Source organism: Coturnix japonica, chromosome 7 (genome assembly GCF_001577835.2).
Source record: "Coturnix japonica isolate 7356 chromosome 7, Coturnix japonica 2.1, whole genome shotgun sequence".
Taxonomy (NCBI): Eukaryota; Metazoa; Chordata; class Aves; order Galliformes; family Phasianidae; genus Coturnix; species Coturnix japonica.
The window spans coordinates 28156433-28181305 of NC_029522.1; the positions used below are offsets into that span (position 1 = coordinate 28156433).

Here is a 24873-nt window from a genome sequence, read left to right on the forward strand (position 1 = left end):
GAGTGGTTACTGTGTGTGGATAATAAGGTAAAAACCTGAAATGTAAAATTGGAACAAACTGCTGCGTGGCTGTGAGTCGCTGAACTTCACTTTCATTCAGTTCTAAAGTGAGATGAGTAACTGAGATACTGAATTACTCGTTTGTGTAGGTCATGAGAATTGAAAAAAGGGCTGCAGATAGTTAGAATTAATCACAGGAATCTGGATTTTTATCTGCCACGTGTGATATGTTGCAAATAGTGCAGTAGACTTTTTTTGTATAGCAACTTTCATACAAATCATAGCAGAAAGCATTTTGCTGTATTGCTCTTAATAATAAGTATCGAATTAATTAAGATAAATTCAGAAAAGGAAAAAAAGCTGATTTTTGGCTGAGGTGTGACAGTAGGTGTAGAGCAGATAGACAGGACGGTGCTTATGGAAAGCAGAGGAGTAGGCAGGGATGCTAACAGTGGCTTTTCTTAGAATTGTGGGTGTTGGAAAAGACCTCTCAGATACCCAAGTCTAACCCCAGCCCACCCCACTGTGCCCACTGAGCACAGCCCTCAGTGCCACATCTCCACAGCTCTTGAACCCCTCCAGGGACGGTGACTCTGCCACCTACCAGGGCAGCCTCTGCCACTGCATCGCTGCTCTTTCTGACTGGTATCTTACTCGATATACTTTGTAGCATAAAATGGCTGAACTGCTCAACTCTGGTGTCTTAGACACAGTATAGAGCTGGTATTTGAGCTTTTAGTTTCCTTGTTATGTGAGGAAGGATGTAATTGGACTGAATGCACTGACATAGAGAGAGCACAATATATGTGTTATGCATTCATCAGCAGAGTTAGTAAGACTGTTGTTCAAATCATTAGAAATATTTTTGTGGTGTTTTATCAAATGTCTTTGTATCATACAAAGAGTAACATCTTTGTAACATACAAGGAGTTTACTGGTGAGTAAATATGTAGTAGTTTGTATACTCTTTAACAGTTAGGTTTGTATAAAAAAGGACACATGCATCTAAGTCTCATTAAAAATTACATATACCTCATAGAAATATATGAACATTTACATAAAGCCATTTAAAAAATGGTTTTAATGCTGTTAGAAATAAAGGTCTCATGTCCTGTTCTCAGAGTCACAGAATGAGTTGCAGTTTTCTGTTTCTTACACGCGTGTTCAATTTAAGTGTACGCTGCAGTGATCTGCTGGGGGTTGTGATCACATCTGGTGGAGTTATGCCTCAGCCAGGCATTAATGACATCATACCTCTGTTTTGATTTAGGGGCCTCTTTAGTCTTCACTAAGAATTATTAGGGTCTCTTTAAATACTAGAATAACTGCTTTTAAATTTGATACTTGAAGTAAAAGCTCGGGTAAATAAACAAATGAGGTGGAGGACTGTGCCAACAATAGCCCATTCTTTTTTTTTTTTTTTCCCAGAGTTGTTTCAATGTTTTATGTATCAGATGCAACTTGGAATGTATCTATAATGTATTTGAAAGAAATTGCTAACCCACTACTCTATTTAACCGATTGCTAATCTAATCTTAACTTTGCAAATTAGTACAGAGCTACAGGGACAGAGTAATTGTAGAAGATGCTTATTGAATGAATTCTCAGATGGTGAAATGGTTGCAATTAAGCTAAATGTCATATTAAACAGAGCATAATTATTGTAGCAGTCCTTACTAAGCAATAACATACTTGTTAAGCAACTCTTATTGGGTTATCTATTTGAGATTTGATATTTAGTGGTGTTTCATTTTGTCTGTAATACGTAATTATTGACTGAATAGCCTGCTTGCCTTACGCTTTTGTGACCTCTGTGTCAAAGAGCAGATGTCACTGTATCCATTCAGACATAATTATTGCATGATTGTAGGTGGCTCTTGCAGGCAGGAAAAGCAAATCAATGCCTGCTATATCAAATAAACATTCATTTGCAGTGCTATATTACTTGCTTCTAACTGGATTAGGGATGCTTCTTGGGCTAATTACATGGTTATCTTTCTGTTGGATAAAAGGTGGCATACAGAACAATGTGTAGTTTGTCTTTATTAGCTGGACTGAATTTATTAATTGCTTTCACCCCATACTGTTCTAGATGTCTTGTAAGAGATGGCAGGATTCTCTGTGTAGTTCTTTATTGCTTGGCTTCTCACTTTTATAAATAGTGATTTGGTAGACTTGCACTTCAGTTTACTTTTCAGACTAAAAGAGACTTTGTAGATCTCAGTGGCATTTTTTACTGAGAATCTTTTTTATTTTATTTTATTTTTTTGACATTGTAGTAAGTCCTGTTGCGCAGTCGTTGATTTTATTGGATACTTCATTGTGGAATGTTTCTAGAACATTCCGGGTTGGAATGAATGGTTGACAGTCATCTGGTTGAACCTCCTGCTCAGCGCAGGGCCAGCATGGAGTTCACACAAGGCACCTTAATGCAGTCAGGTCTTGGGAGCCTCTAAGGAGGTTCACATAGAGGAGAGCTCTATGTGACCCGTGTGCCAAAGCACTTGTCTAATAACTCTCTGTGTACTTCCAGGACTGTCCAGTTTGGTGCCACCGAAGTGCAAAAGGGACTTTGGTAAACTATTAGCAGAAGAGCTTGATTATAGTCTTAAGAACTGGCTTCAGAGGCATTTTTCACTTTGATGGGGAAATAGCATTTATAGAACATAATAATTGGCCACATATGCCACTGACCATATACTTTCTTACTGCAATTGTGTGTCTGTGGTCCATTTCTATGCATTTTCCTGCCTTCTGGAAACTACTGCATCTTGGACATTTTAGTTGCAGTTTTCAACTTCTCTTGCACATTTGTCTGCTTGATTTCAGAGATCCTTGCTTCTAGATGGACAGGAAGTGTAGCTTATCAATGGTGGCATAAGACCACGTGTCCATCTATTTTATCTCTGTGCACTTTCATTGGCTGACCAGCACAAAATAGATTTTATTTAATTTAGCCCTCTAATTTAATATCAGTGTCCTCCTAACTGGGAGCTGTAATGCATCTTTTAAAAGTTCTATGTTTTGATGTGTAAGTTCTGGTGGGCGTTCAATAAAATACTGCCCATACCATCATTCACCTTCTGCTCACATATTTCTTTTAACTGACTCATTTGATTTAAGGAAGGTGTAAGTTTACATGGCTGCTCTGAAAAAGAAGGTAAACATTAAGTAACAAGCAGGCTGTAGTCTGGGAAGTGTTTATATCCCTCTCCTTATTTAAGCTACTGAACATTTGACAAAGCAGTAAAACATCATGGATAAGTTTACTACTTAGTCCTGAAGTGATCATTGGAAGTGAAAACAGTCTATAGTAAAAGATTTGCGTCTGATTTTTCCACCCTTATTTTTCACATTCTTTCTTTTGGTATGCAAAGAGTGGTCTGATAGGCTCCATTTTTCGTGTGTTTGCCAGAGAATAATTGCAAATTGTGATTTGTCTAATGATAGTGTAATTGCTCGTGAGTCCTTCCTTTTATTTGTAATTTTTCACTCCAAATTCACATCTGACATTAAATAACGGCCAATTCTTTCTAAGGCTTCTGCTGCATCTCTATCTGTCTTGTTAATGTCAGGGCTGGTAAATCTCCACCTATTACATGAAGTACAGAAGAGATGAGTTCTAGAGAGTAGTCAAAGAGCATCAGTAGGTTTGGTGAGTTGAATTTGGCTAATCCTCTTCTACAGTGGCTTTTTATTATTCTATGGGGATTTTAGAGTTGTCTTGATGTAGAGAAGTATGAATTAAGTCTTCTTGTCCTAAGAATTAAGTAGTAAATCCTAAATTGGTGTGGTGTGTTTCAGGCAATCTGTGAGAAAAAGGCTGAAGTTAAACAAATTTTTGGTTATTTTAGTTATGAATTTTTGCTTTAAAAATGAACTGATGAGAAAATAATCTTTGCCTGTACTGAAAATTCAAAAACTCAGCGACTGAAATTGCCTTTGTTAAACTGCTGAAATAAGCTCATGATGCAGTTGCATTGTGTTGCCTAGTCTTTGTCATAGTTACTTTCCTCTGTTAATAAAAAACCAATTAGTGTTGAATTTCAGTGTTGAATTTCAGCTGTTTTGTAAGATGACAGCATGTTCATAATCCAATGCCTGTTATTGAATCTTGTTGGTATTTTATTGGAGCAATTGTCTAAATGAAGGTGACATATCAAAAACGAGCATTTAAAAAAGGCTCCTACATGTAACTGAAATAAGCGTAAAATTCCCTCCCCTTCTTTTTTTTTTTTTTTTGTATCTTCAGGTTTTTAAGCCCATTTAGTTATGAAGAAAGTCACAACTATAACAATAATTCATATAGTTTGTATAGTAGTGTGAAGTATGGTGTAGTTTGCTGCTGCCTTTACCCATTCAAGATGTGTCACTGTTGAGGTCCTCATCTTACAATGATATCTTTTGGTGTGAAATACAGGAGGTATAAAAGGGATGAAGATTTTTCACGTAGCCTGAAGACTGCACACATCAAAAGCTGGAGCTGTCTAAACCCTGGTGACTCTGAAAACCCTTCTTGCCTGATGCCTGTTGACCACAGGAGGAGGTGACAGACTTAAGGGTAGGGTTGCAGTCATAGCCTGGAGGATGAGGGAGGAAAAGCAGACACAAAAGGAACAACTCCTGAGTCTCTGCTTTGTAAGTGCAGCCTTTGGGCAGTGAGATGCTGGCAACAAATGGTGAAAAGGGAGGTGGTGGCATCACTGCCCACCTGCCTGGCCAGACTGTGCTCCACATGTGCTCCCAAAGCTCCCTACTGTTGAGGAGAAGCAGCTCTGAGGAGCTGCCTGTGCTGATCTGATCGCTAGGTCTGTGAGGTTGGGAATGGGGATGCCAGAAGGTCAGCAGTGATAACTCAGTGGGGGTTTTCAATACTGTATTTAGGTTACTGCTCTTCCTCAAGGTCCCTGTGCAGATGCCTGGGATGTGCAGTAGAAGCAGCTTGGCTATACCCTAACTGTTTACTTCACCTTTTGTTAGCAATGGAAAGGACGTTGTTTACTCATGCATTTGCACAATGTCAAGGCCCTGGCTCAAGGAGAGTCACTACTCTACCCATATAGGAAGAACAACAGGTTTACTTTTAGAAACATCATCAGCTGGATAAAATACTTGGGATTATAATTGCAGCCATTATGGGGGTTGTTTTGGATCTTAAGTGCTTGTTTTCTTAGTGTAAACTTATAACTGATTCCGATAGTTTCAAAATCAGTTTCGAAAAACTTAACTAGAGTAGCAGTTCTTCATATAAATTGACCTATTTGTTATAAGTCCATTTCAAGTACAGATTATATGTGTAGTGTTCTTACCAAGTGAAATGGTTCTGTTAAGACATTCTGGGAAGTTTTAAAACTTAGGATTGAGATGAGGCTCTCTTGAGGCACGATCATCAAAATCCTTTTAATATGCTAAGATTTGGCCTTAGTGCTTTCCACTACCTTTTCTTCTCATTCTGAAAGCAATTTTGTACTTTACAGCCCTTAGATTGTTTTGTGGACTTGGTGGATTTTGTAGAATAATATTTTTAGACAAAAATCTTTCCACTTAGCCTTGTCTGATTTACATTCACTTAGAAATCCTTAAATAACATTCGTATAGTTATATATGTATGTTCATGTGCTCTGGAATTAAAAATGAGATAGCTGGATTTAATATTGATTCCATTTCTCTTGCCAAATGATCAGCTATGCCCTCACCTGTAGTACCATGCACTGCAAATGGAGGCACCTTGCTCAGGGTAATTCCCTGGTCAATGCAGAAGGTGAGTGACCAGTTCTGCTGTATGGGGCTGCAGGACCCGCTGTGCAGGATGTGCACCATCATGTAACATCACTTCCTCCATTTTCAGCTTCTTATAAGAACATACTCTTATCCCCGTGATATTTATCTGCACCATTTTATCACTGCAGACAGTGATTCAGCTGCTTCCCAAAGCAGTTTATTCCACTGACTAATTGTCCTATTAAGCATGTTTTCCCCTTATCTAACTTGACTTTCTTCTCCTATTAGATTATTGTTGCTTTATGATCATTTTTATATGTGTTTGTACAAGCGGAATTAAATAGTCATATTTCCTCAGGCTTTAGGTGCGTTTCCCCATTGCAGAAGCGTGTCTGGCCTGCCTTTAATTTGAGCCACTGTGGGAAGCATTGTTTTTTTCCAGCTTTCAGGGAACATGTATTGGACTCATGTGGATACACAGGGAGGAGAAGTGTCAAGTGGGCCTTTAGAGGCATTTCATAGAATGACTTGGATTGGAGCAGACCTGAAAGACCATTTAGCTCCAAGTGGCATTTACCTGGTTTTAGAGATGGACTGATAGTTATTCACTTTCTAATGGATGTTAGAGTGTGGTTATGCCAGTTAGGTGTTAGGGTGGCTCAACCCTCCCTCTTTTGCAGGTCACTGGGGCCGATGTGTGGGTGACTGCGGTTCAGGGGGCACACGAAGCCGGGCTGTCTGGTGCACCCACACCGAGGGCTGGACGTCCCAGCACTCCAACTGCGACCAGCAGGAGAAACCTGAAAGCCAGCGGCGGTGCTTCAAGGTCTGCGACTGGCACCTGGAGCTGTTCGAGTGGGAGGTATCAGCATGGGGACCCTGCATGCCTGGCGGTGAGGCTGGACCCTGCGTGATGGCACAGCACGGCATGCAACACCGCAGCGTCCGCTGCCTCCAGAAACTGGACAGGAGTGTTGTTGCCGCTGAAATCTGTGAGCACCTGGCACCACAGCCGCCCCTCGAGCAAGCCTGCCTGGTGCCGTGCCCGCGGGACTGTGTTGTCACAGACTTCTCCCCTTGGTCCCAGTGTGGCGGGGGCTGCACCAATAGTTTGCGGCACCGGACCCGTGCCGTCATTGCTCCTCCTCTCTATGGGGGTGCCCCATGCCCCAACCTGACAGAATCGCAGACCTGTTCTGCTGCCGCCTGTCCCCTGGGCGATGAGGAGCACACCTACAGCCTCAGAGTGGGGCCTTGGGGTGAGTGCAGGCTGCCCGGCCGCGAGGAGGTCTCATTGGATTTGGGGGAGGACTCTGGAGAGCTGAGCGCGTCATGGTTGGAAGGTCACAAGGTCCAGCACCATCCGCACATGGGGCAGGTGGGCTACCAGACCAGGGCAGTCAGCTGCGTGCGGAGCGACGGCAGGCACGCCATGCTGAGGTAAGGGCACTTCCATGTTACTGCTGTTATTCCCTTTCTTTCACAAGACGTCACTTTGCACAAACTCACTCACCTTCTTGAGTTTTAAATGCAAATTTTAATGCATTTTCTTTACAGGCTGCTTTTTGATTTAATTCCCTGCTGGTGAAGCTAGCATCTGCTGAATATTTTGCATACCTGTACAATTTGTGGCTGTTTAATTCATTTTATGTTTTTAATATTTCTCTTCTGGTTATGTTTTGCGGAAACCTCAAGGAAATGGAGGTATCACCTCTTGCTGTGGAGGTGCAGAGCGTGGAAGGGTTACTACTACTGCGTCTGTTTGGCTGGAGAAGTTTAACTTAAACTCCTTCATTCCTACAGATCGACACTGAATAAAACAAGAAGTTTAAGCCTGACAAGTTTGGCCCTGTGAATTTACTAGGAGATATCTTATGGCCAGATAGATCAATGAGCAAAGCTGTGGTTGTCTCCTGCTTGTGAGGAACCTTCGTATTTGTGATGTTTCTGATGCCAGTATAAGATCTGTGATTTGCATTTATTTCTTTGACAGCAGTTGTTGATTTCTATCCTCACGTGCTTTATTTAACAATTTCCCTTGGTCTGTGCAGGTCGCTTTTCTGTAATTCAGATGTGAAGGTTACAATAATGTACAGCAAATAATGGAAAGATTTATTCTCCGCATTTCTCGCATTTAAATTCAAACAATCTTAGCTCTGCCATTTGACTTCAGATTGAATTTGAGCGGGTGCCAGGAGCTATAGATTACTGAGGAATTGATTAAGCTCTGAGAAAGTCAGAAGCCAGATTTTTGAAGAACTTCACCTGCCCATTTTTTCACTATTATTAGAAGTTGTTGAAAAATCAATGACCTCTGTGAAGGAGAAAAAAGAATGTCTTAAATTCAACAAGGACAAGTGCAGAGTCCTGCATGTGTGGAGCAATAACCTCAGGCACCGGTCTGGACTTGGGGTTGACCTTCTGGGAAGCAGCTCTGTGGAGAAGGATCTGGGAGAAGACCTGATGGACACCGTGTTGTCCATGAACCAGCAGTGCGTACTTGTGTCCGAGCAGGCTGTGGTATCCTGGGGTTCATTAGGAAGGGCATTGCCAGCAGACTGAGAGAGGTGGTCATCCAGAGTTCCCTTCTGACCTCAATTACCGTGTGATTCTGTGGAAAATCTTGCTTCTGAATTTTGCAGAAACCAGCTGTTATCAGTATGTGTAGCTCCTGGTGCCTGCACAAGTTGAAATTGGAGAGATAAGGAGTTATTCTCTGTCTCATACTCTACCCCGTTAATGTCAGTAGTGATTTTGCACATGTACTGAGGCGAAAATAAACATTCTAGCCAATTTCTTACCTTCTCCTATTACATCTGTAGCAAAGTATTTTTTATTGGTTGGAAAAACGTCGAGATTTGTGAACTGTTTTAGTCGTTTCTTGATCTTGCCTTCATTCCTTGTCTCTAAATGTATGCTGATTCTAAATATGCGGATTTTATACTCGTGTAGCTGCTTGACTGTAATGGAGTTGCTTGTGACTTATGTCACTGTGGGACCTGCAGCAGGTTTATGTATGCTGCCACATGGTAGCTGCTTTCCTGGCTGTTATATCTCTTTCTTTGTCAGAGGCTCTGGGTGGGGAATCCTGGCTTGTTTTAAATCTCTCTCTCTCCCCTCACACTCTCACTTTTGCTTTAGGAATGGGAATTGGAAGCCGCTGTTCATACTTGGCTTCACTGCTGTGTAATCTGTTGAATTTCTGGATGACAGCGCAGAAGGGCCTCTTTCTAAGCCTGTATTGAGGAACATCCATAGTTTGCATAGTTCTCATTCAAAAATAACTTATTATTAATTGTAACTATATAGCTTGAACTTGGAAACCTGATACCTAAACCTAAAATCTGGCATAAAATCCAATCTGTGTTTAATTCCAGGGTTTGAGTGTCACTGATACCAGACACCCCTAACAACAGCTCCCTTAAAACAGCCGTGTTAATGCCTTCCTAGTTTCATTGTGCAGCATATTTGCTGCCGTTCTCCTGAAGAATGGACCCGATCTTGCAGATGTCGCTTCACGAGAGTGATGATGTTTTGGCTACTGGTAAAGAAGAGTAAAAGCATTTGCATAACCCTGAAGCAGGGCTTGGCAGACAGCCCAATGTCTGCTGTAGAACCGGGAAGAATTGCTTTATTTGTGCTTTTTTCATTTTCCTGGCTGAGATTTCCTATTTAGAATAACACTGTTGAGTAAGTCCCAATGAGAGTTACAAATTCAATTTCTGGGGTACTAAGGGAAGAGAGAAATATCCCTAGACATGCTTCACCAGGTCTCTAAGCTGCTTAATTATGCTGCCGTGCTGGGATTTTATCATCTCCACTCATTCCTTCTGCCACTAACTAAGAAAAATGGCAGATGATGTGTGTGGTCACTTGAACACAGTTACCCATCAAAGAGCAAACGTATGGTCAGCCCCTTTCCAAATCTATAATGGAACAGCAGAGATGGCTCTGTGGTGTTCACAAGTGGTGTGTGTTGCTTATTTTATTGTTAAAGCTGATAAACCGACTGGTTTCTAATCTCAGAGCTGTGTGTCAGCCAGCCGTGCTGATGTGTCTCCTTGTGTGTGCAAATGGAGGGGCTGCACTGGAATGGCAGTCAGGATTTTAATGGGATGCGTCCAAGTTGACTTTTAAAGACTAAATGATTGAATGCATTCACATCTTAGGGGTGTGAGGTTACTGGCAAAAAATTCGTTTTGGCTTCTTCATTAACAAGCTTGTGATTAACGAGAAGAGCAAATGCATTGTCCTTTCTCTTGTGAGATAAGTAGCAGCAGCAGGAAGGAAGTGTGCCTGATGTTTGCTTTTAGTTTCACTCTAACTTTCAAGTTGCGTGGTTGAATCCAGAAGATGTGTATAAGATGATGATAATAGAAGATAATTGGATTGGGATTCTGTTTTCTTTGCTTTTGCAAGTGAAAATTCAGGTCGAATTCAGTCAAGAAGCACAGCGTCCTTTAAGGATGTGGTTGAACAGTATCCAGTTCTTTTGTTTGCCTCTGTAATTTGGATTTACACGATACATTTCCTAGTGGATTGCACTTAACCACCATGCTGCTGTACATTTCTTGGAAAAATTATTTGTAATATCTGCAGATTGTGTTCTGTAGATGAGTACAACATTTTACAGCTGAGAGGAGGAAATGCTGTGCCGTAATACACCTACATGTGATGGCTGTGACTGTTCAGGGGGAGGAGGCGTGCATTCACATCCTTCCCTGCACATGTAGGGATTGAGCCTCAGCACTCAGGTTTGGAAATGAATCCCTGAGCTGATGGGAACAGAGGAGATTCTCCATTCTAGGGGTATTTAAAAAGAATAATCTTGTTCACTTTGCTTTTACTACAAGCTCACTGAACACCCAATTGGTGACTGCTTTTAGCCTTTCAACTAGACCAACGTTTTGGAAATACTGTTCACTAATAACTAGGCTTAGCATACATGGCAAAACAGTTCCTGCAGTTTTCCCTTGACCAGTCCAGCCCTGTAACACAAAAAGCATCAATGTGTAAGCACGTTATGACATTGCCAATACCAGATTTACTCCCAAAAGGAAGCTCTAATCTGAATGCATTAATCTGTGGAAAGTTAGCTTAAAAACTGGGCTCACAAGACATCTGCCATCCTCAAGACTTCCTTCCTTCCCTGCTAATTTGGATACTGAGGTTTGCAGGCTGATATCAATGGATGTCTCACACATCTGAGTGTTCTCCATATCAGATTGTTCTGAGTACATTGGTGACATGAAAGAATGTGTCTGAATTTCATGCAGAAGAACAGAGTGTGTTTTTACGTTTGCATTTGTGTTGCTTGGTGTCACAGTTAATTTGGCTTTGAGGCTCTGAACGAGTGGGGATGAGTTAATTAGATTCACATTCTGTTAGGGAGTCGTGTGCAATTCTCCCTCAAAAACATCTTCCCCAGCAGAAAGGAGGAAATTGCCAGCTCCACATCTTGTTCACCTTAAGGTCAACTAAGTTCTCTTATTAGCAGTTTATGGCAGGAGCAGTGGAGGGATTTTCAGGGAAAGAATGAGCTGTTCAGTCTTCACATACCTGAAAGCCTTGCAAATAGCAAGGATGATTGCTGGGCAGAGATGCCTTTTGCAGCCTATGTGCCAGCATCTGCTTGAATCCATTGGACAGATGTGGTAGCTCTTGCCTTGCTAAGAACTAGGGATAGCAATAGCAGCCATTAACAATACTAATTTTGAAGAAAATCGTAAAGCAGATTTTTAAAGGTTTCCTTTTCTTTGGTTTTTAGGCAAAGGTCAACCCAGATTAAATATGTCATTCACAGTGGTGCTACCCAAAATGGGTTTGGATTTTCCAGCTGGTGTCTGAAAGCAAAATTTTAATTACTTTTCAGAGCGTGTTTGCTTGTCCTCCTTGCTGTGTTCTTAGGTAGGCTCTAGTTTTTAGTGTAATCGCTTATGACAATGGCTTCTATTTGCCAGTATTTTATCTACTTAAAGGCAGGAATTCTTGTTCCCTGTTACTGTTATGGCACCAGTGTCTCACCTGATAAATGTGTTCAAAAAGTACTGAGAGAGAAATAAGGGTGCAGGTGGTGAGACTCCCTAACCTAATGTTCCAACGAAGACTTCAAATCACTGGCCCAGCACAAGTTCAGATACAATGATTATTTCTTTTCTGTTCTCCATTCAATAGTATTGATGTTTTGCACCAGGTACAGCTTTGCATTGTGTATGGCATGTAGTAGAAGAGTGAGAAATCTGTTTTGGATATAAATGAGAATAATTTTTTAGCTGCATCAGAGGCTGTTCCTGCTTCACACAGCTGTTAAACCTCAACAGATTCATCCTGCTGTCACCTGTGAGACTATTATTGTACACGATGAAAGTGAGACAAAAAGTGTTATATTTCAAACAAAAAGAGTGTAAATTTAAGTCACTAAATGCTGTATTATGTTAGTAATTCAGGATGTAGTCAAGCCTGATCATGTATAAGTGGCAATATTCCTATTGACTTCTGTGAAAAATGGACCAGTTTCTAAATTGGAAGAGAAGCGAATGGATGCCTGTTATCTTCTCCGCTCCCCCTATGAGATTGCTGTGCAATCCTGAAATGATTGCCCAGAGTATTTTCTGTGGAGAAAGTTAGCTTAGTCAAACTGTGTTATAAGTAATATTAAGTGAGGTAATAACTGGTTCCTTGGCAGCAGCTCTAGATTTCACACCTCTTAAGTGCACATGTATTTGCTCCTTAGAGTTGGTAAAAGCCTGACTGCGAGCAACTGGAGGCTGGAGAAGACAAATTTAAAAAGACTTCACACTGAGTTCATGTATGGTCTTAATTTTGGACAGTGGTTTGCATCATGCTTATAACGCTAGGCAGAAATTAGAAATTCTTAGTTCTTTTTTTCTTTTCCTGGTGCCTTTTATTATTTGCTGGGTTTCATCATTTTTCCCCCCCTCCTTTTTTCCCCGTCTTATCCATCGCTTGTGATGCTCCAGTGATGTCTTTACTTGTACTTAAGTCTATCATTTTTGTTTTGGTTTACCCTTTCCAGCTCTGTTGACGTCAGTTATCTGAGGTTTCAAACACAGCAGAGGTTTCCCTCCTATCCTTGTGACCTGGTGGATGATCTCTAGCTGCTGTGAGGTGGAACAGAAGCTGCTGCACTTTGTGTGGTCAGGCAGGACAGAACAGTCTTGGACATCTACAGTTGTCAGCTCTCCTTTTATTTTTCCATTGCATTGATCCTTTTTGATGTGTTACAATAATGTGTCCTAATAATAATCATAGTGGTTAAGTAATGTAACTGAGTGCAAAAACACATGCACTGTTGCAACGTGACAGAGTCTCCTGTGCTTTATCAGGTTTGAAAACCCTCTGACCTTGTTTAACAGCATTTGCTAGGTAACAGCATCACAGAACAGAAATATTTCATATTAATGAGACTAATTATTTTAATAAAAGAACAGAGTTGCTCAGCAGGATGTGCTGACACTGGGATGAATGGATGCTCGCCAGCTAGCAGTGTTTGCAGGCTGATGGAGGCATTCACCAATAGCAGCTCTTCTCCTGGGCTTCCCTTTTCTTTTCAGTCCTGGTTAATGTGTGAAATCTAAAAGCACAGCATCATTTACATCTTTTCCAGCTTGAAATAAATTAGGTGTTTTATTTGCAAGTGGCTCAGCGGTTACACCCACAACTCTCTGGCAACTCAGTGTGTGCCTTGCAGCTCCTCTTTATATTCATTGGTGTTGATGCAGTTCTGTTTTACCCTCAAATGACTATGATTTCTAAGCATCATAGGACTATTTGAGTTGGAAGGGACCTTTAAAGTTCATCTAGTCCTACTCGCTGAATATGGATGTCTGCAGCTTGACCAGGTGCTCAAAGACCAATCTGGTCTGACTTGGAATGTCTCCAGGGTCGGGGCATCCACAACATTTCCAGTCAACATATGATATTGCCTCACTATCCTTCATCATAAAGAACCTTTTTCTTATATGCACTCTCAATCTCCCTTCTTCTAGTTTGAAACCATCTTCCTCTCATATGGTAACTTAGGTAAAATAACTGGGGTTTGGACTGAAAGAACGTTAAGATCTTGTAAGCATAACCTACTCAGTCTTTTTATGTTGTTCTTGTCTCAGCCTTTGTGTGCAAGATACCATCCCATTGACCTCCAAAACCTGTGTCATCGCTAAAGACTGTGAAACGTCTGAGTGGTCAGCATGGAGCTCCTGCTCACAGACCTGCAGCTGGGGAGATCTCGCCCCAGGCTTTCGGAGCCGGCACCGCAGTGTGCAGAGTGTGGCCATGGGAAGCGGGAAGCTCTGTCCAGAACTGGAGGAGAAGGAAGCCTGCAGCACGGGAAGGAGAGAGCTGCTGAAGCCCTGCCCCAGGTACCTGAGTTTAAACTCATGTTTTCTGAACTTCTGGGGGTGATCTTATGCTTCCTTGCTCTGTGTTTGTGTGTGTGTGTGGAGAGGGTTGTACACTGTACTTTCTGTCTGTGTCTTAGAGATCATTGATCTGATTGTTGTTAATGATGGTTTGCCTTATTTACTGCTAACGTTCTTGTAATTGTTATCATTATCGCTATTGCTATAACAATGATGACACTTGCATATAGAAATAAATTGCAGTTATACTCACTACAGCTTATATTTTCATATTTTAAAAACAGAGAGCAGATACTCTTGTTCTCTGAAAGTGCTTTTCTACTGATTGCTGGTTTGGAGAATTTCCTCAGCTGCACAGAGGCTGGGCAGATCTTCATGGCTGTACTTTTGTTGGGTTTGCAGTCATGAATTTTGCATAAGATTTAATGATTCCCCTCCATCTCCCCATGAAAAATCCCAGTCTTCCATAAGGAAGAGGGGAGCTATTTAGAGATAGCAGCTTGGTAAGGAGCAAGTCTCAATCCCATCTGGATATTTTTAAACTGGGAAACTTTGCAGTCCCCAAGTTCTTGCTTGGTTTATGGCACTCTTTGTTCTGACAGGTGAGGAACTCACCTTTCTGGCATGCAGATCTGTGCTGTAGCCCATGGCCAGGTTAGCCTAGAGGGGAAATTGTATGCCTTGCAAAGGAAATAAAAGATAGCTTAATTTTGTGTTCTGAGATTGACTGTAAAATGCTTCAAGATTAAGATTTTATACACACGTAGACAGATCACCCTGTGAATAACTCAGTTTATTAGGAGGTCTCATCACTGATCAAGTTGTGAATTTCTGGTGCTTCGCCAGGTACTGCCAAAACCTTTGATAAAGCCTTTGCAAGAGACATTATTTAGGAAGGTGTAACCTGTAAAAGTGTCACTGTATTGTTGAATTCATTCAAATCAAATGCTGAACATTTTAATGCACCCTGCTAGCGAAGGAGAGGAAGTGTATTAAAAAAAAAAAAAAATCTGTTGCTTGATTACATCCTATGAAAAGGCTCTTGAAGAGTGATTTTTGCTCCTGCCCAGATGCACACCAATTTCAAAGACAATAGATGAACACATTGTCTCACTGATTTTGTATAGGAGCATGGGTGCAGGTGACACCTGATTGGGGTATGCCAGCTGGTAGCAGATCAGGGAGTGAGCAGAACGTGTCTGCCCCTTGTTTCTCAGCACTTGTGTTTTTTTTGATACTGCACTGTATTAAAGGGCAAACGATTGTAAGGGCTTTTGATGTAAAGCCAGGAGAGCCCAAAATGTGAGGATCTGCATAACGCTGATAACTTTCTTGTGGTGCCACCCGTGATACAGAAGGAAACTTGTTGTTCTTTCAGTGTCTTGCTGCTACGCCATGGTTTTCATGAGAATATGAACTCATAAACATTCCTCATTCTGATTACCTGCACATCTTCAGTCCTTCAGGCAACCTTTACTGTAAAGTATCTGCATGAACTAAGATAAACTGTCTAATAAGCTGGCCTGGAACAATAACATGAGATTTACAGGTTAATAGAAAAACTTAGCCAAAAAACATAACAGGAAAATCTCAGGTATTTAGTTAATATTTATTTCTAGGGAATGTAGTATCGCAAAATGCAGGTGATAAATTGACCTTCTTTCACTAACTATATACTATATCAGTTGTAGGGCTCTGGGCATATCATTTTATGCTAATGAAGGTAAATCAATCATTTTTAAATCTGTCATTTAAGCTTCAGCACTGGGATAGGGCATTGTCAGTCCATATTACAATTCACAGCTGGTGATTTGGTTTCAGTGTTTGAGAACTGGTGACCAAGATACTGGAAGTATCCTTTTCTTTAAATTTTATTCCTTTGGTAAGGATTTCCCAGATCACATTCCAGGCAAGCCAGACAGTGAGAACATTGGCCAGTAATAGCATGTCTCTATGTAAGAGAAAGAGGCATTTTTCCCCCAGTGTCTATTTTTCATAGAAGGTCAGCAGTCCTCTTTAGACTGAATGAATGTGTGCTTCCCAGACTATGGCCCCCATCTTCTTCATCTACCACATCACCCATGAGGAGCTCAGGAGGTTGTACCTACAGCTTTTCTTTCAGCGGGGAAAGGTGGGTGAAGTTACGTTCCCATTCATGGCAAGGCAGCAGGTTAAAGGTCTCATCATAGGTATGTGATACTGGTATAAATTTACTTTTAATGGGAAGGCCTTAAAATTAAAAGGCTGAAGTTTACTATAACTCCTTTAATCAATAGTTTAAGTACAAGAAAATAAAGCATTTTAAGTGCAGGTAGAACTCCTGAGCTTTGTATTTGTTTTACTTTTGGTTATTTATTCTGGAAGGATTAGATTAAAGGTTTAGAAAGCTTAAAGACATAAGAGGTGATCCTACCTCCTTTATTGTCACATAAATTTGGGGTAGTTCAATTAAAGAGAACAAGCATGTATAGATATAAAACTCATTTCAGCACTAAGAGGATAAGTCCTACAGACTGCAGGGACCAAGAGGTTACTATAAATTGAGAAGACATTGAGCAATTGTTTGTTACATAGCTGTCACTGAGTCATCAGTTTTAAAACAATGTTTTATATCACTTGTATCCTTGATGTGTAGCTTACACGTTCAGTGGGAATAGATAGATTTTCCAGAATTATTATTATGTCTTTCAATCTTTCGTTTTGGTTGTCGTTGCTATGTTACAAGAGAGGGATTTAGAAAAAAAAACACCCTCTCTTTTTGTTGGAAATTCAAAGCTATTCACAACTTAAGTGATGGAAAATGGGAAAATTTTAAGACCTGATTTTTACAAAAGGCTTGAGATTACTGCTGAGATACGGGTGTGATGGTGTCACTTTGTAAGGCTCATTATGTGCCTTAATTAAAGGTAAGGTATTAGTGTGAAGTGGGAAAGACGTGAAAGGAAGCTCTCAGAAGTCTTCTGGTATGCTGCTAGGATTGCACGTTGGGAGTGGAGGCAGCATCACTTTCCAGCCCTTTGAACTTCCCTGGTCTCCGGCACCCTGAGATGCCCTTGGTTTGGACAGCCTAGTTGCCTCCCCTCTGATCAGGAACAAGCTGTGCTGCAGCTGCAGTTCTTCAGCCCCAGGTTGGACATTTCTCCCGTGGCTGATGCTGGCTGTTGGCAGTGTGAGAGCTCACTTTGCTTTGATCATAGCAGACACGCAAAGGACCTGCTCTTCTGCTTCCCCAGCTGACTGGTTAGCAAGCACTGCTTATGATGTGAAAATCAGCCCCGTCTCTTCCTAGATACCCCAGACAACAAGTTTATTTTTTTCCAGCAGCTCCTGTTTGCTCATTTTCTTAAGCAAACTGACATAATAGCAAGTGGATTCTGGACATTCCAATTTTAGGTGTTCTCTACATAGCACTCCAACCATTGGCAGTGGTGACTGTCAGTCTTTGGAAGTAATCAGACCTCCTGTAACTTAGTGTTGTCAAAAAAAAAGTGGAACAGGCCTATTGGGAAGTCAAAAACAAATACCTAAGGTCACAGCTAGGGCTATAGTTTTACTGGGTTTTTGTCAAATCATCCAACTAGATGTTTAAAGGAGTTAAAGTGTTTAAAAAAAGAAGCCTGAATGTTTCCCTGCAAGAAATCTCAGTAATCTCTGCTCTTTGTCAATTGCTATTAATTGCTATTAACAAGCTTCTGATTAAATTTAAATGGAGATTGTGCAGTCATTTTTTTTTTCTTTTAGCAATGCTAATTCTCCTTGTCTCTAGTGCAGCCCATAGATGGGCAAATTGATACCGAGTGTCAGCTTCAGAAAACCTGGCAAAGAGTCCACCAGAAGCTGTCCAAGAGCACTGCTTCCTTCTGTAGAGACAGGTTTTGCACTCAGTGGGATAACAATATGTCAGATATGTTTCTAGTGTAGTTGACTTGTTAATGGCTGTGAAAACGTGTACCTTTTAAACAGCTAATGCTTGGGGTCAGGTTTTGTTACCAGAAAGCTCCAGACAGCTTAGAGCATGCCCAGCTGGGTGAAAGCAAGATGGGCTGATAAGGATTTAGGCTTTAAGCTGCTCGCAGAAGAACCTGTGCTCGCAGTTGCACCTGACGGCTGCTCATTAAATACTGCTCTGCGGCGCAGCAGAGATTTGGTTACTCTGTGTAGATATCTACAGGGATTTTTTTTTTAGATTCAGAAGCTGATGAGGTTTAATTATCTCTGAGCTCAGATTTAGTTATTTTGCATAATTTTAATCATTGATGGCCTAATTTTCGTAGGTGTTAAGTCCCACAGCTTGCGCTGAATAGGAGAAGCAGGTGCTTGCACCTTTGGAAATGAGTCTGTAAGATCCAGAATTCACAGCTGACTCCCTAAGCCACATATTGATAATGAGCTTTTCTTTAGCCAATTATTATTTTAAGAAACACTACCCTATAACAAGTATTGCTATAGCTGGGGATGATATGTGTGTTCTATATTTAGGCTTCTGGTTGTGAAATACAGACCTGAGCAGCACAATGTCCTGGGGTGCTGTGGAGGAGGAATTTTTCTTTACCCAGTGCATGATGAAGAGCAGTATTCATCTTTATTATAGCAAGAAGTTAGCATTTAACACTGCATGCTCCAGAAAAAATGCCACTAGGAATTCCAGAAGAGGAGCACTATAACAAAAATCCATGGCTTTGCTTTATATGTTGCTGGAGTTATTTCATACCAGTCGTGTGAAAAGGATATTCTGTATTGTTTTCTCTGCTGGCAATAAACCCTGTGAACATATCCAAATTTGCAGATGATACTGTATGTTAATTAAGAGAGCCTGACAGCTCATCTGAAAAGTGCCTGTAAACTGAAAGTAAGTGGCAGTGTTCACAAACATTTTCTGTTAGTATCTTACAAAATTCGTAAGTGCTCTGAGGCTAAAAATCATTCTTATCCCCAGATTTGCAATGCAGCATGTTGTGAGAACATTGGTATGTGCTCAGGCAAAATAATGTCGTTATTTTTCATGTAGTTTTGAGATGCACGTGTCCTTGTCATAGCTGTAGTCACGGAACGAATATTTGCAGTGCAGAATGCAAGGGCTACAAGATGGAACAGAGACGTCCTGTTGTGCTGAGCTGGCAGTGATCAGTTAGCAGGCAAATGCACGCAGATTTTAACAGCTGTAGATCTGTCATAGGAGGAGAGAGTATTTGGCTTGAAGCTAAAAGAAGGAAATTATTTTACATATTTTGGAACAGTGAAGTTTGTATGGAAAAAGTGAACTGTGAGATATAAAGGGGCAAAGGAATGAAACAGCAGAAGTGTAAACGGTTTGATTACAGGAGCAATATTGGCTAAGGTTCAGAAAGTGGAAGGAAAACTTTGAGCTCGTAGCTTACCACACCAGTACTGTGACCTGTTAATTAAAACCAGTTTCCTCTATGAAAGCTGCTGCATTAGAAAAGTGCTCTGTGTTTTTGGACACAATGAGAAATAGTTCTTGTTTTCTGTTGTTCCCCATGCAACTTCCGCTGTGATTTTACTAAGTTCTTCTTGGCATTTAGGCTGGTAATTAATAATGCTGATTGTTAATACAACATTCACATACCTGTGCCAAAGAACGTTATCCTTTCTTGAAAACCATTTATGCTTTTTATGTGTGAACTGAATACAGAATGAAAACAGACCTGGCTGCATATCACAACTTCTGGAAAGAAGAGCAATAGAACTGAGATACCATAGGCAATCCTTTGGGGAAATTGATATACCCTAGGTCTTCGCAAAGCTGTCATCTATAGAAAAGCTGCAGCTTTTCTATAGCTGTACTTGCAGCTTCATTGATGTATGTGGGGCTTTACCTGTTAAGTGTGTTTAAGAATGACGTGTTCAGCTCTTGTTTGAGAAAGGTGGTATAGTGACTGGAGCTACATGTTTGAAAACTCATTTTCACACTTAATCGAACCTCTTAATCTTTGTTCCTTTTTTTGCATCCCGCTCAAAGGTGTTGTCAGGATGATTTAGTGTTTGTGAACACTTCAGAGATCAGTGCTATGTGAAAAGTTTACATGAGAACTACAGGCTAATAACAAATACTTAACCTTCGTAAATTTAACTTTCAGAATGTTCCAGAACGTTCCCTGTTTTGAACAGGGGAGTGCTACCATAAATACTAAACCAATTGTATTTTATCAAGTAGGAAACTAGCTCCTCCACACCCATAGTTTTTCTAAAATTGCTCTTGTTTTACTTGGTCTCTCTTTTTCCCAAAGGTTTTCCTGGAGGACTTCTGAATGGAAAGCTTGCCAAGTGTCTCTCTTTGACCAGCAGAGCCCTCGACATCATAAACATGCAGTACTTTGTGGAGGCGGCATACAAACCCGTGAGGTTTATTGTGTCCAGATCACTGTAGAAGCCGAAATGCACCGACTGAAGGAAGGTATGTGCGTAGAGTCATTCTGAAATGTCTGTCACAAGTAGATCTCAGTAAAAGAAGAATAAAAAAATATATATTCGTACTGCACAGTCATCAGAAAGCTTGGCTTGCTGATGCCCCCCTTGTATCCATCTGTTCTTACTGAGGGGAAAGTGTTACTTAGCATCCAAGTGGGAGTGGAAGGGCTTAGTCCTTAAGGTCTTGGGGTCTGCCTGGAGCCACAGCCTTCTAGGATTGAACTGCTGTTTCTGTTCTGTAGGCGTTCTTGTATGGGTGAGGTCTGAAGGACAGAGCTAATTTTTTTTGTTCTAGTTTTCCTTGGACTTCAGTTTTCTTCTTTTCTTGTGTATCGGGTAACCTGCTCTCTGTAACTGAACACATTTGTCTGTGGTTTTAGTTCTGGGTTAGAGTATAAAAACAAAGATGTCATACTCTATTCTGGATATGGCTTCAGCCTGTGCTTCAGATTGATACGCAATCTTTCTTGTGTTTTGAAGGGGAAAGCAAAAATAATATTGTCACAACTTCTGAGCAGACAGACAATTTTTGGATCCTGGAAGCGAGTTATTTTCCTTTTAGGAGAATAATGAGTAGATACAGATGCACGATGAATAATTCATCTACGGCTGCTTTATTTACTGTAGTGCTCTTGCAGAATATGCTTTTGAGTAGAGATACAAAGATAATAAGAACACAACATCATATCTTAGATTTATTTACTTACAAAGCCAAAGCAAATGTTTCCTGGGTGCCCAGTTGTATCCTTGCATCCCGCATAGACTTTGAGATTATAGAAAATCAGACCTCTTTTAATCTCTATCCAGTCCGTGCATAGTTGCTGCTTCACCTCTTCCAAACAGCTGGTACCATCTTGTCTGCCAACACAAAAATTCCTCTGTTGTTCTGCTCAAGTGTATGATGCCTGTGACTTTCAAAGTAAGAGAAGTGTTGTTGATGTCAGATGTGTAACATTTCTTGACCATCTTCATCCTTCTCGCCATTTCTGTAGTCGGTGATGCTACTGTATGGCACCTTGGTGATCACTAAGCTTTAACTGACCTCAGCCATGATTCTCTGTTCTTTGTTAGTATTGTGAATTACCCTAGAAGACTGGATCGGGTCATACAAAACCCTTATCCAGCATTTGTACCCTGTGTCTAGGAAGTGATCACCTGCCAGTTTTTCCTTTGTTTAAGGTTCAGTACAACTTAAAAATGGCAAGCCCTCCCATCAGCAGAAAGAAGACTCTAAGATATCTCTTCTTTGTTTGTACAGTTCTAACCTTTACTGTTTGAGAAAGAAGTACATCTTTTTTTTTCTTTGTAGGTAACTTAAAAAGCAAATTTGCACAGCAATTGTACAAGGTATAGATTATTTCTGCCATGCCAAGGCAATTGTGGTGATTTGCAATAGTCCTTAGGAGGTGAGAATCCTGTCAACTGTCAGTAAAGCCACATATAAAAGGAAAGGCAGAAAACCTTTGATACTGTTTTGCCCTGTCTGATACTCAGTGTGTCTCATTTACTAGCTGGTCAGTTTTTGTTCTTTGTCCAAATAAGGAATGATGTTTTTTCTTGCTTCTTTTCTAGAAATCTGAACTGATAGGAAATTTGTATTCATCAAGAGAAGACCTCATATTTTATTGTACTATTTTTCACTGATGGGGAGAAGATTTGAGACGTTGATTTGCCTATGTTGGAGCAAATACAGATTCTAACTGCTACCATTAAAAGTACAGTATTTTTCTTTCATCACCTCTTGAATGTCCTTAAAGGGATCATTCAGGAATCAAACAAGCGAGTCTAATAGGATATTATCATCCATCGCAGTTGTTATTCTTCTGGTTACTTTCAGTAAGAACTTGAACCTGGCACAGTGACATATGTAAAAGAAGATTTTGTCTGGTGGTATCTCCAGCAGAATTATTGGATAAAATATGTTGAATTGTGATTGGAGACAGGTACCATCTGTGATGTATTTATACATATTACTCAAAGCTCTCTTATCCCCCCAGGCTATCTTTCCTATTTTTTAATGGTTTAGTTTTTCTATCTTCTTCTACTTTTATTACAGTCTGTGTATTTAGAAATGAGTCCTGTTTTATGGCGTATCCATGTATCCAGTTGGTCAAAAACTCAAGTCTATTGATGTGTGGTTATTCTTATAAAATTCTAATATGAAAATACTGAAGATGGAAAACTTTCACTAAGGTATTACTTTCAGAACCACATTGATAAGATTCCTTATCTTTCCACCTAATGAAGTCTCCCAACTAAGAATGTTAGGAGATCATGGTGGTCTTGAACGACCAGGTGGAGGAAAGAAGAAAAACAGGTTTTCTCTTTACCATTGACTCAAAAAAAAAAAAAAAAGAAAAAGATTTTGGTAGTATTCTTCTTGCACATCATTGAATAACAATCTTTAATGTCCTTTATAATATTCTTGAATTCTGAGACTCTTGCATCTAGATAAGTGTGACAGGAAACACTTGGTAAGTGTGTCAAATGGTGTGTCACTCAGGTATCTGTATTTCTGTGAGCATCAATAATCCCATGTATAAAAACCTGTTATGAGACTATGCTATTTTTAGTGTCAGCCATTCTGTCCATCCAAGGAATCTAAATTTTGTGATACTTTTGTTAACTTAGACTGAACTTGGACGTAGTATGTACATGTTGTACATGTTAAACATGTCCCACACTTTGGCCACAAGAAACCTAAACAACTCTAGAGGCTTGGGGCAGAGTGGCTGGAAGAATGTGTGGAAGAAATGGACCTGGTGGGTGTCGGCTAATGCTCAGCTATGCATGAGTCAGCGGTGTGCTCAGGTGGCCAAGAACATCAATGGCATCCTGGCTTGTATCAGAAATAGTGCAACAAGCAGCAGCAGGAGGTGATTGTCCCTCTGATCACACACACACACACACACACACACACACACACACACACACACACACAAAATACCGTGACATTTTTTCTTTTTTACCTGTTTGAATGAGATCCAATTTTCCTCTCACTTTCTGAATTCTCTTATAATGTTTTTGGAGCCTGTCTGCTTAAGTTTTAATTATAGGACTGAAAAGACCTTTGTGAAATGCTATTCTTCCTTGAGTCTTCTTTATTGTTTGCCCCGCACAGCATACTTAGCTAATAATGTTTCTCTCTTATTACCGTCTCACAAAAAAATCATTGCATTTTTCAATCTTCTTAATCTTTGTTATTTTCCATCTGAAAATCCACATTTTATTCACGTACCTGTAGGAGATTCTAGAGCCTTTTTAACTGTTTGTTTGCTTAATGATTGTTACTACCTTATTTGTCTCTGTCTCTATTTTTATTTGATCTTGGGTTTCAATAATAGGTATGTCATTGTATGATCAAAGTAATGCGATGGATCCCACAGACTCCTAGTCCATCTCCACCAATATTAGAAACGTTAAAGATACCACAGTGGAATAATAACAATAAAAAATCTAGTTAGAGGAGCTCAAGGCTCCTCATAATCCAAATATGATTCAACTCCTTTTTCAAAAATTATCAGCTTTTCAAATATTCTTCCATGTGTGATTCTCATCCATCTTAACACATAATCTATGTGTCTATTTATTGAAAATTCTCCAACAACTTGTTAAATTTCCCCAACATAGCCATACTAAGATTCCTTGTAGTCTGGCAGAAGAATGCTTAAAACGTGTTGTAGTAGGTATTGTTAATTTTTCTGTTTTTTCTTTGGACACACTGGTGTATTTCTTCACAGCCATAGCAGCTGTCTTCACGCTCTTTAAAATTCATCTTTGTAAACAGCTGGGAATTCAGTATTAATGGTTACTTTTTGATCCATCCTGTGTGTATTCCCTTATATATTTTTGTCTCACAAGACACTTTATTAACTCAAATGGCCAGAAAATGTTCTCTAGCATTTTGATGCAAGTCCTTAAATGAGTCTCAAAATTAGAGTTTCATGGTGAAAACATATTTTCCACAAAATACGGAGTTTTTTCCTTACTTCTGTTACACAGAAATGTCTAATGCCTTCTTACCTCCTGAATAAACTTTTCAGACTGTTCCAAATACCCACATGGGAGATGTTTTGGCGCTGCATTTTATTTTACAGAAATTAGTGGCCTTTTTAGACTTGCAGAGATGTATTTGGAAACTCCTTTCGTTCATGTCCTGTATTATTCTGCATTTATTCCCATATCTTTCTTTCCACCCCTTTGTCTCTTTTAGCTCTGAAATATGCATTTTTGCTTGTTCTGCTCTATACGCTCGGTTTCCTAACGAGGATTCAGCTCTTTTTTTTTCCCCTGCAAGTTCTTTGTTCTGCTTTGAATCATGATCTTCCAATGCATTCCTTCT

At 40.2% G+C, this 24873-nt stretch overlaps 1 protein-coding gene across 5 annotated transcripts in view; it reads left to right on the top strand.

The window, feature by feature from the left end:
* The window catches only part of THSD7B (thrombospondin type 1 domain containing 7B), a 461190-nt gene that overhangs the window by 266168 nt on the left and 170149 nt on the right, over positions 1-24873 (top strand). For 4 of the 5 annotated variants that reach the window (XM_015869059.1, XM_015869061.1, XM_015869058.2 and 1 more), the window contains 3 exons: positions 6402-7161; positions 13851-14102; positions 20351-20517. In XM_015869059.1, the coding sequence (XP_015724545.1) occupies positions 6402-7161; positions 13851-14102; positions 20351-20517 (1179 nt within the window). Of the gene's footprint in view, positions 1-5680; positions 5762-6401; positions 7162-13850; positions 14103-20350; positions 20518-24873 lie in introns of those variants that run through there. The other variant, XM_032445655.1, reaches the window with a different exon arrangement.